Source organism: Suillus fuscotomentosus (assembly GCF_016647785.1).
Source record: "Suillus fuscotomentosus strain FC203 chromosome Unknown F5891scaffold_55, whole genome shotgun sequence".
Classification (NCBI taxonomy): Eukaryota; Fungi; Basidiomycota; class Agaricomycetes; order Boletales; family Suillaceae; genus Suillus; species Suillus fuscotomentosus.
In genome coordinates this window covers 137,959-150,735 of record NW_024539567.1, presented here as the reverse complement: position 1 = coordinate 150,735, position 12,777 = coordinate 137,959, and the positions used below count along the sequence as shown (strand labels likewise).

General features: G+C 43.6%; 1 protein-coding gene across 1 annotated transcript; it reads left to right on the top strand.

Moving 5' to 3' along the window:
* Positions 1-1,428: 1,428 nt before the first annotated feature.
* On the top strand, positions 1,429-4,367 carry F5891DRAFT_1130269 (uncharacterized protein; the record flags this gene model as incomplete). The annotated part of the gene is made up of 11 exons (XM_041364502.1): positions 1,429-1,557; positions 1,621-1,839; positions 1,901-2,086; positions 2,150-2,346; positions 2,400-2,601; positions 2,655-2,787; positions 2,852-2,961; positions 3,016-3,195; positions 3,253-3,465; positions 3,526-3,858; positions 3,918-4,367. 11 exons carry the CDS (start codon positions 1,429-1,431, stop codon positions 4,365-4,367), a joined length of 2,352 nt encoding a protein of 783 aa, XP_041222010.1.
* Positions 4,368-12,777: the final 8,410 nt, after the last annotated feature.

Here is a 12,777-nt window from a genome sequence, read left to right as displayed (position 1 = left end):
TTAATCGACATTCTATTGAATTGACTTTGTAATGCTGCAATTGGGTTTTGCTGCGGTGCTCGTGTCTGGACTCGAGCTAGGTCTGCGCGTAGCGCTTTGAGCTCGTGTGATTGCTTGAGGTATTGTTCTTGTTTCTCTACAAGCCGACTTCCCTTGAGCTCTGTCACCGCTTTCGTGAACTCCTCCCACTTGGTATATTCTTCGTCTTTCAATAGATCCTTTATGATGTCCGGCAGTTTACTGCGGACTTGCCATATCATCGACGTGCTCTGTTCGATGCCTGCGTCTGTTGCGAGTTGAAGCGTCTTCATCGCCCATGCTACGTGCGTCCAGCATTCTCTATCGTAGAGCGTCTTCTTCTTTCCTACGTCTTCTTCTCGTAGTATATGCTCTAACAATTCTTTCTCGTACTCTGCTCTTGTCTTTTCCGCTATCTGGACTGGCGGCCAGCATTTCTCGAATGCTATCACAAATGCATTCCATGTCGCTTTGTCTTTCGACTGCAACACTTTGAACCATCGTTCTGCTTGTGAACTTGTTCCGAGGTAATCACCAAAAGCGTCTAATTTGTCAGTGCTGTCTGTTATTGTCTGCTGACGCATTGCTCGATTGAAGGATTTCAGGAAATCCGCCGGATTTTCTGATGCTCTTCCATCGCCGTGAAATATCTGCGGGGTCTCTACAGGCATGACGGCTTTTAACTGTGCGAGTGCAAAGAATTCGGCTAGATTGTAATTCGGTACTGTGGAGATGGATGTGAGCTGCTCTGTCTTCGTGCGACGACGTGGTTGTTGGACTTCGGACGATGGTATGTAGATGTCTAATTTTTGGACTTCTAGTTCTGGGAAGGGGACTTGATTGTTCTGCTGTTCGTCTTCTTCCGAGAGGCTGCTTAGTGACGATGTGCTACAGTGACTTGGTGTGTTGTGTCCTGATGGATCTGGTGTATCGAGAGGAGATGATGCTGCTGATGTCTTTTCTGACCAGAGTTCCCAGTTCGTTTTTAAACGAACGTTGGTTACCGCTTGTCCTTTTGCTGTTCTGGGTCTCAATTTGTTAGCTTTGGGCATCAAATATAAACGTAAATGCGAGTAAGATGAACACTGCTCTTTTTTGTAATTGGTGTTGTTTTTGATGTGAGTTGCGACGTAATAAGACTGTATGTTTCTGTAAATGGTTCGTTAGCTTCTATTTGGGAGCTTCTATGTTCTATTCTATGACTAAAATCTAGACCGCGAGCTAATGTTTCTTTCTTCTGCGTGCTTTTTTGTGTGATAGGTGTGTGATGCAATATCGCGCTGGTTCGGATTCTCTCTGTTCACCACGATGGACTAGGACGAAAGCAGTGAGGGGAGAGCTCTATGATGCGTGATGATGTGTTACACTATGAACAGAGTTTGGCTATGTGCACGTGTCGCTGACTAAGCTATGGCTATCGCCGAAGGACCAACTGCCTCTTGTCTATGTCTCTTCCTTTGGTCTATGCCTTGGGACCCCCGGTCCAACGAGTCTGATTTGCGCAAGGCATTGGACAATGCTGCGGCTGAGCTGACACCGGTGTGTACCTTCCCTTTTTCTTCAAGATATTCATTTCTGACTATTCAGATTTTTGTATACTAGTTTTCAAAACACGAAGTCAAGGTTCCCTACAAGAAGGAGGAACAAGTCTTCGAGGTACATGCGCGTCCCTTATGGGACTGGGCTCTCGATTTGTTGGATAACCCACTGTTAGCACCACATTTTGTTTGGGACGCGCAGTGCGTCTACAAACATGATGGTACGGACTTTGTACGCTTCTTTGATGAGCCGTGGACAGGTGACTGGTGGTGGGACATCCAAGTATGTCACTATGTTTGATATTACTCATGTATATGTACAGTAACCATGTTTATGTTATCAGTCTCGCCTCCCACAAAACCTTGATGCCGCCCCCTTCTGTTTCATACTGTATGCTGACAAGACTAGGCTCTCTTCGCATGGCACTGTCAAAGGGTACCCGGTTGTGGCGCGTTGCGCAAATCTACCTGTCCACATTCGAAATGGCGAGGGGATTGGTGGCGGTCGGGTGGTCGGGTGGTTACCAATCGTGAGTCCCATTCGCTTTGTACATACTCTGAAATTGTTTCTGATATAATTACTATAACTACAGGTTCCCGAAGATGCTTCTGAAGAAGGGAAACTCGGATACACTACCATGAAGTGTGTTGTATGGCATGAGTCATTTGTCAAGCTTCTTGTCAACCTTGACCAATTCTCGAAGACCAGGTATTCATATTCGTGCTACGACAAGATCTTACGCTGGTTGTTTCCCGTCATACTGATTCTTTCTGGAGATTACGAGGAACAGTAAGTTATATATACTACAGAGTCTCACTTTTGTTCTAAATCATGATAAATAGATGCATGATGTCGCTTATACGTGGTTTACAATGCAAATGCCCATGTCCAGTCTGTCTCGTCCCTCTTGACGAGCTTCACAACCTGTCGAAGACGTTTCCAATTAGGTCTGCGAAAGATGCGCAGGCCGCACTCAACGTTTACAAACAGAACCGAACTCAAGGTGAGGAAGTTTTGAAAGGGCTGGGATTGCGCCCTGTTGCAGTAAGTGGACTTTTCTTTCATTTCAATTTTACTATCAACTAACATTTGTTCAGAATGTTTTGTGGCTTGTCGAGAATTCCGATCCTCATGAGGCATTGAGCCTGGACGACTTGCACACTCTGCACGGTGGTACAGGAGGGGTACATTTACTTGGAGAGTTGAAGATGATTCTCGCTGATCTTGGACGTCAGGCACAGGACGATTTGGAAACACAGTAAGTCATTTTTTACTGTCATTGACACCACTAAAGCCCTTGCTCCCAGGGTCTCTGAGTTCCCTCGATGGCGTGCTCTCACCCATTTCACTACCGTCATCCATATCACCTTTAGTGATGGCAACAAGAGGCGGGACTTGGTCAAGGTACGCACATATACATTCATGGATGCTGAATTTTCGTGGCTGATTATCGCAAAGCAAGTGTTTTATGCGGCACTCAGTGTTTTAAAGCGCCAAGTCAGTTCAGAAGGCTACTGCCTTCTTCATGTCATTCGCAGTTACCTGCAATTGGATAGTTTGATCAGGCTCGATGTCCATACAGAACGGACACTTGAAATGATAGACGCTGAATTCCTCGTCTATGATGCTGCACTCAAGGTATTTTGTCTTTCTTTTCATTGAATTGTCATTGGTACTACTGACACTATCTACTAGGACTATGTTGAATATGCCACGACGAAATCCTCCACTGAGGACATCAAGACGGACTGGAACCTTCCCAAGACACACCTTTGGAAACATGCACGATGGGACATTGAATCAAAAGGTGTGGCACGTAACTATAGCACACGCCCAAATGAGAAGCTCCATGGCCCGCTGAAAGCGGCCTATCTTAATCAATCCAATGGAAAGGACGTTGCTAAGCAGGTATGCGCATTGATTTTTCACGTTATTTTGTTGCTAACAGCAGCTTGTATATACTTGTAGATCCTTCACGTTGATCATCACAAATGTGCAGCTCTGCTTTTGCGAGGACGTGTTGATACCCTCGACGAACAGCACCGCCTGCAAGCCTTAGGCGGTGACAACGATGCACTCGGTGATGAGGACCATGTCGATCACACCAATCATAATGGACATTTCAAGCTCGGCTCCCCTCAAAGTTGTGCCGTTACCATTCAGGACATCGAGAACAGGCGCGGTGCTCAGGACACAGCGTTTCAAGGCTTTCACAGGAAGTTTTCTAATTTTGTCAACATATCATTGCCTATGTATGGATTCCACTTGACGAGATGGATTACTATTCCGGTTGATTTCCAGGTATACTACTCTTTGATTATCTTTCATCGTTTCACGCTGCTAACTGCCATATGACTTAGATTCATGAATACCGCTACCTCAGGCTCAATTATGAGAGTACCGTCAACTGGAAACAGTCAACAGACCACCCCCGGTCCAATCCCTCTTTCCATGGGTCTCCGCGCTTTGATTGTGCACTCATAAAGCTTACTGCGGAAAAAAATGTCTTTGTTAAGATCATACTAATGTTTCAATGTAATGTTCCAGATGTTGCCGGCACCTTCCAACTTGCACTCGTTCAACCATACACTGCTGGCATTCCTGTTGGTGGCGCTCACAGAATTGACAAAGATTTAAGGCTCAATCGAGTCAAAGCTGTTCCTCGAGGAGATTCGATATTCGTACCTTTGAAGTCCTTTATCCGAGGAGCGGTTTTGGCCCGTGATCCAGAGCACCGAGACGAGTTTTTGGTTGTTGAGCATATTGATAGTGACATGTTCCTGCGCATGAAGGCATGGGCATGCCAATGATTTCTTCATGTGAGTTATGCTCGCTGTGTGTTTCGGCTCAAATTCTGACAATGTTCTCATTCACAGACCATCTAGCCAAAGTTTTACTACCCCTACCCAACCTACACACTCCCACAAGTAATAGGTCGGAGAGGAACCTTGTTAACGCACCACACCTCCTCAGCTTCTTTTTGAACTTTGTCCTGCGGAACAGTGTTCTCCCAGAAGTCTCACATGAACACGACATCCGCAATGCCCTCGATATTGTGGAGCTCGTGAAGAAGGAGCTGCCCTTAGTCTTGCCATGGAGAAACCTCGTTAACACACCACACCTCCTCAGCTTCTTTTGAACTTTGTCCTGCGGAACCGCTGTCATGCATGGTATGTGATTCATACCATGTCAGATATATATAGAGAGTGATAAGGAAGATATGAGAGACTGTCTGGCCCTTTGTCACTAAATTACCTCTCTATTTTTCCTTTATTTCATTGTCTTGTATTTTATTTCTCACTTTACAGGCTTATTTTACCTTGTATTTGTATCAAGCATGTGACCTTCTGTTTATTTCTCATTGTTTATTTTTATTTGGCTTCTTTCAGCCACCAAGTTTTGTATCTCTATTTATTTCTGACTGTTTATTTGTATTTGGCTTCTTTCAGCCACCAGCTTTTATTTGTCATCACATCATGTGACTGGGAAATATTCTGGTTTGTAACATTATTTAAGCTGACTCAACATGTTTAGTCATGATTGGCCATGCTTTGTAACAACATTTAACATGACTCAACATGTTTAGTCATGGTTTGTCATGGTTTCTAATTTCTTTGTAAGATTACACTGTATTTGTAATGTACTTAGTAATAAGCTGATTCATCACCTGGTTTGTAAGCCACATTCTTACCAATCCATCTGATTAATCATGCTTAGTAAGGGGGTTCCCAAAAGGTATAAAAGGACCCCATTTTCACCCATGAAATACAATCCTCCCACTTGACTCTTATCTCAAACTGTGTGAGACCACTAAGACTTAAAGTGCAGGCCAATATAAGTGCCTTGAGGTAATCTAAGATATCATTATCTATTCTAAAAGTTATATACTACCTTACAGGGGTCGACTATATAACTTTCATTATCGTTATTCTACTCTAGGTTATATACTACCTTACAGGGGTTGACTATATAACCATTGAACAGCTCTCATTCTAAGCTTTACGTGTATTCATAAGACTCTCCCTTTCAACGGAAAGTGAGACACATCTAAGGACAACAAAGTTGAAACAGACTTTCATAGGTTGAAACACGACCTACTAGGCTGAAACAAACCTAACGAATTTATCCAGAACACAGAACATTCCACAACAACTTCGTATAAGACTACACAAGAAGAGGACAACAAACTAAATCCTCCCAAGAACTCACCACGTTACCTCCCACGAAGTAGAAAAGTCGGAGACCGTGGACTTAAGGACTGGCAAGAAGTCTTCACCGTGTATAATTGTGTTGTCATTATACACAACTTTCATATAAGACCCTTAAGTAACAAGACATCACTGGAGCCCACCGCGAGGGAGGCTTCTTCTTGTACCAAACATTGCAAAACAATCGTAAACAAAGCACACTTCATATAATTCATTCCACCCACACAACAAAACGTCAACAAACATATTTAAACACAACAAAGAAATCACAACAATCGTAAACAAAGCCATACTTTGTATAAATCACTCCACACACACATCACAACATCAACAATCGTATCAACGCAACACAAACAAAGGTCAAACATGACTACACGATCCGTATTAACATTGCCTAACCCTGGAACTAAGGCAGCACCTGCCAAATTCAAGGGTGGATTTTCAGAAGTCAAGGACTTTCTGAAACACTATGAAAAACTGTGTGATTATCACAATGTAACCTCTGATGAGGAGAAATGTGAATCTATTACCCAGTACATGTCCCGTCATGTAACAGAATTTGTAGAGGGACTACCGAGCTTCAGATCTAATAACTGGGGCAAACTCAAGGCTGACATTCTGAAGTATTATGATGCAGACCTTGACACGAAGCGATATAGACGCAAAGATTTATTGTCCTACGTAAGGACAACACGAGGAAAGAAAATCCCTACACTCACAGCTTGGAAGAAGTATGTGAGAGGGTTTATTCGTATTGCAGGATGGCTTGAACAAGCCAAGAAATTAACAAGTGAAGAATATGCAAGTTACTTCTGGGAGGGGATTTATAAGAAACTCTGTATCAAAATTGAAACACGCCTCATGGCCAAGGATCCAGACAGAGATCTATCTGAAGCCTTCCCAGTAGACCGAGTTGTCGCAATAGCAGAGAAATTGTTACACCGTGACCGGTTTGATGCAGACCTATTAGTTTCTGAAGTAGAGACTGAGTCTGAAACTGACTCCTCTACTGAAGAAAACTCTGATGCCAATACAGACTCAGAGTCTAGTGAATCTGAAACCGAGTTTTTTCGTAAGAAGAAGAAGGCCCCAGAGCCAAAAGATAAGAAAGAAGTAAAGAAAGCTCAAAAGAAAGTGAAAGGACATGTCAAGGAAGCCAAAACTAAGACTTCCTCAAAAGATACTAAGAGTCCTAGTATCACTTCACCAGAACCTATGGATGAAATGGAGGGACTCATCAAGAGACTCAATGCAATCTCACTCGATGATCCAGACTATGCTTTGTATTATTACAGAGCAACACGAATCGATCCTACTATCAAAGAAATGATAGCAGCCCCTATTTTGAAAAGAGGTAATGCTAACCAAGGAGAATATAAGCCTTACTACAATCAGAATGGACAAAATAATGTAAGGCAAAACAGTAACACCAATCAGACATTCAGAGGACCTCAACCAGGTACTAGGTTCTATCACCCACCGAACACCCCTTTCAATGAACGAACATGCTTTGGTTGTGGTGAAAAGGGACATGGTATTCCAATGTGTCCACAGATCAATAAACTAATCGCTGATGGTAAGCTACAGCGTACACACCGTGGGCAAATAGGAAAACCAGATGGAAGAACTGTAAGACGGCTACCTGAAGAAACGATCATTGAAGCACTAAAGCGAGAGGACAGTGTGCCAGTAGCTCACTTTATCAAAGTGAATAGCGGAGACACACAAACCTATAGTGCAAATAAGCAAAATAAAATTCAAGAGACTAGGACCGCATACATCGAAGAGTATGTGAGTTCTGATAGCAAAGATAGTGACATGGATGATTCAACCAACCAGTATGAAGAGAGTGAAGAAGAAAGTGATACAGATGAAGAAACATATGCATTCCCAGTTGAAAGAGTTACACGAAACTCCACACAAGGAAGACACGAAAGGTTCCAGGAGGTATTCCCTCCAGGTCAAAGCAAAACCCTAAGGAAACCGAGCGAAAAAGATAAAGGGAAAGATAAAGTTCCCACTACTCAAGCCAAGAAGGCTGATACTCATACCAAACCTAAGTCCACACAACCCGTTTCACCCACAAAGACAAAGCCTGCAAATAAGAAAGAGACGGGAAAAGGTCTAGATAATGGGTGGGATAGTGAAGACATCATCATGGATGATGTGGATGAAAGGAAGGTCAATGAGAAACACCCAAAGACCAATGACACACCTTACAAATCAATCCCAAACTCTGATCGTAAGAATACGACAACACGTCAACGCGTCTCTGACATCGCGGCTAAAATTAAGCCAGAGAAAATTCTTGAAACAGTGTTGAGGACTCCTATCCGACTTGAGGTAGGAGAGCTTCTTGGCACTTCTCGTGAGCTTAGTGGAATCCTCGCTAATGCTATCAAACCAAAGTCCTTACCTAATGACTCAAAGATAGAAGCACATTCAGTATGGACAAAGACACGTGGACTATTAATCAAAATAGCCATGCATTGTGACGGTCAAGCGATTAACGCAATAATTGACATGGGCTCACAACTCAATATTGTAAACAAACACATCTGGAAGACTATTATTAATAGGCCTATAGATATTGCCAAGTCAGTATCTATGAACGATGCGAATGGCGGCGAAGGCAAACTACGCAGATTGGTACAAAATGTTCCACTAGATTGTGGAGGAGTTAGTACTCACGCGAATTTGTTTGTTGGTGATCACGTACCATTCAGTCTATTATTAGGTCGTCCATGGCAAAGAGGAAACTACGTCTCCATTGACGAAAGAAAGGACGGGACGTGGTTATTATTCAAAAATCCACTTGATTTAGAAGTCCGTTATGAACTTCTATGCACTCCTGACGGAAATGATCCTAATTGGGACTTTGAACCGTCCACTTGGGTCACTAATATGGGCGAAACGACAATGTTTTGCGAAATTAATGAAGAATTACCGTATTCAGAATTTAGCGCGCAAAACTCTAAACTCAAAAATCACGTGACCAAACAATTACAAAATGATCTCCGTGCCGAGAATTTTATTCGTAAGAAATTTATCAGCAAAGGCCGAGATCAGTCAGCCAAAATTGAAATAAAAGATTTCTCAAAATGTATAAAAGAAGCGCCAGAACCAGTGCTACGCCCAGCGCCCACTGGCCTCGTGTCTGATCAATCCAGCGCGAGGCATCCAGAAATCACATGCACATCCATTTTTGGTAATCTATTGCGTTTTCGGAATATGCCGGAACACGCGTTCGACAATACTCGCGCCGAACTGGCCGATTTCCTTTTTGAGAATCCCGGCAATTTCCGGTTCAGCACTTCCATTGAGAATGACGCGCTCACACTTTCCTTCCACGCTACTGCCTTCTCCCCACCTGCCAGCAACGACCAGGATGATCCTCCCTCTCCCTCTTATTCTCCCATCCTCTGGGACGGATCTTCCCTGGACCCGGACGACCCTGTAGAGGATCCTGGAGCTGGAGACTTTGTTGGAGGGAAGGGTACGTCTTTTTTTAATTCTTATTATATTCAAAATCTAATTAAAACAAATGGTACATCTTATTCACCCCCTCCTCGACAATTTTTGGCCAATGCCAACGTCAATGCTACTGCCGGCACCCTCCTACTACCTTCACCCAACACCACCTTGGGTACCGGCACCCTCTTTCCACCTTCCGCTACCTTGGGTAATACCTGGGGTACCAGCACCATCCTTCCTCCCAACACTACCTTGGGCACGGCCGGCACCATCCTTCCACCCAACGCTACTTTGGGTACCGGCACCCTCCTACTACCTCCACCCAACGCTACTCTGGGTACCGGCACCCCCCTCTCCACCATTGGCGCTTCGCCCATCGCAACTTCGGGCATCGCGCCACCATCTCTCTCCACCATTGGCCCTTTGCCACCATCTCTCTGCACCATTGGCGCTTCGCCCATCGCAACTTCGGGCATCGTGCCACCATCTCTCTCCACCATTGGCCTTTTGCCACCATCTCTCTCCACCATTGGTCCTTCACCCATCGCAACTTCGGGCATCGCGCCACCCTCTCTCTCTAACCCCAACACGATACCTAAATTAAATATACATGTATCGTTGATTAAAAATGAACTTTGTTTTGACAAAATCCCGTGCACTTCTAACAAAACAGAGAGCTTCTCTGACAGCCTAATTCCACCTATTGCCTCCCTGCCAGATGAACCTAGGGAAGACGAGTTCGTGCACGTGATTGGTCCAGACGAAGGAGAGCCTTTGCTTCTTGCCCCGAATGGTGAGAGCATTCACACTCTAAGTTTTTACAACACACTCAACTATATATTAAATCAAGCAGACAATGCTAACGCAAACGAGAACACATCCATGCCATCCTCTACAGCATCCACACCTCCTCCTATTGGTGCTCAAGACTCTGTCGACATTTTTCTCGTCCGTCCTTCGTTCGACGACGAGTCTATGTATTCAAACTCGATGTCCGCACTACCATCTAGCGCATTCCTGGTAGCACCTCCAAATTCTAACGCGAGCTTACCTAAGGATGATGAATATGTCCCCTCGCTCGTGCCGTCTCATCCTTTCAAGGGTGAATATGAATATAATTTGCCCTCTAAGCCTACTTTGAGAGATTCGAGCCTCGCGCAGGATGACAAAGACATCCCTATGTTAACCCTACCTGACACAGCACCTACACCTACAGAAGGGACCTTCCCTTATCGAGGCCCGAGTCAACCTGATGGTAGGAAGTATGTTTCGTTCAAAGGTTTAACAAGGCTTGAGGCCGAGGAATATCCAAGCTCTGAGTTTGCGAAGTACAACGACTATCATTCTGTTTATATTCCTAACGTTGTCCAGGCTATTGAGTCCTACTGTTTCTGTCAAGACGAGATTATTGCTAATGATTGGAACTACCATTCGTTCCGAGATGGAAGCTACCCTGGACATCCTATCATCCCTGGAACTGTCAAACTGCCCACTGGAGGTCCGCGTTCTGGGAGGACTTGGCACGAACGAGTCCGAGAACTCAAGGACCACAGGGCACACACTCGGCACTTAATCCATGTCATTGAAACTGTCCTTTCGACTCGCATGCTTGCTGAAGCATCCTCTCACGCGAGGACCATCAAATGTGACCAAACCCTGCACATTCAGGGAGGTCTAACTAACAAAGTCTACACTGGACGCTACGACGACGTCAATCCTTTTTTCTCAGAGAGTGAGGCTAAACGGATGAACTCATATGCAGCTATTGCCGAAGCTCATGGAGAAGGAGAGCTAGCTTCGAAGATCCTGGATGCCCTCCTTATGCCCTTCCCTGACGAGGACACTGTCAGTGCCCTTACTGAATCTCGTCTCCTTGATGTTGGGACTGTCAAGGACATCCTTCGTCTTGCATCAGACAGAGACCTAGTCCTTGGGATCGCGCGCTTGGGCCTCACTATCATAGCAACATCACCTTTTCGAAGTGAGATGTTTGAAGACCCCTTTTATTCAAAGGAATGGTTTGTTCTCTCAGATATTGCTGAGGAACCTGATGAAGAGCCGAAATCTAAGGCTAAGAAGTTTTTTCTCTAGTACTCTAGAGGTAAACTTCTATCCTTCATTATTATCTTTTCAACTTATCAATCTTTCTAATAGAAAATCTAAAAACTCGTTACTGGATCCTCAAGTCTCAAAATTTCGTATATGTCCATCATTTCTATTTCCCCTTCGACTTCTATTGCCTCGTGTGAAAATTCACATAATCCCAAAAACATGGACCCTCGTGTCTTCGAACCAGTGCCTATGTATTTATATCTCCGTTTTCGACTCAGTATCTTGTTTCACTTGTTTGTCTTTGTTTGTTTTGATTGTCTCTAGTGCTCTTGCCTATTCACAAAAACTACATTGCAGACTTATGTGTATGAGTGTATTGATACAGGAAAAAGGTGTAAAAAGTCAAGTGATAGCCTTAGATATGAGTTACCTATTCTGTAATTCAAGTCTTTGGTGGTCCAAATTTTTGTCTGAAAAACCTAAGTTTCAACAACATCAAAATCAAGTTTTATGTCTAAGTCACTCAAAACCTATTGAACAAAATTCAAGTAAGGAGATGCTAGTGTATCCTTCAGATTTACTTGAAAACGAGTCTATAGAAGATTGTTTTGAGAGACTTAGAAATAATCTCACACCCAAAAACCAAACCACAAACTCCAATCAAAATGAAGAATCTATACTTCAAGACTCAGAATATTATGACAATTCTGATACTGAGTCTGATATCTTAATTTCCTGTGACTCTATCAACTATCCTGAGGGAAATCCAGTACTCACAATGTACAAGAGGGTCGACAAAAAAGTCAAGCCCGTGTCAGGAACTTTTCCTCAAGGAGCCAGAGTAGATCATCATTTTCCTCATAACCCACTTCAAAACTTAATAGCATTAACTCCACATCCTCCTGAATTTATTCCTAATGGACGTCTAACTCATGAACGTATGGTTGACCTTGGGATAAATTCAAAAGGATTTCTACTACCTGAAGAAGTGAAACTTTCTCAACACATCATGAATTTAAATCAAGAGACCCTAGCATTTGAAGAAACTGATAGGGGTACTCTCAAAGAATCATATTTCACCCCATACATTATTCCCACTGTACCTCATGTACCTTGGGAATATAAGAATATTCCTATCCCACCTGGGATACGTCAGAAAGTTATTGAACTACTCAAATCCAAGATTAACGCAGGGGTATATGAACCAAGCCAATCTGCGTACCGTTCACGCTGGTTCTGTGTACTCAAGAAGAATGGAAAACTAAGACTAGTCCATGATCTTCAACCTCTCAACAAAATTTCTATTCGAGATGCTGGTCTCATTCCTATAGTTGATGACTTTGTAGAGTCATTTGCAGGAGCTCAGTGTCACACCGTATTCGATTTATTCTGGGGATTTGATGCACGTAAAATGCACCCAGAAAGCAGAGATCTTACAGCTTTCCTAACACCATTAGGTCTGCTACGCTTAACAGCCTTACCAATG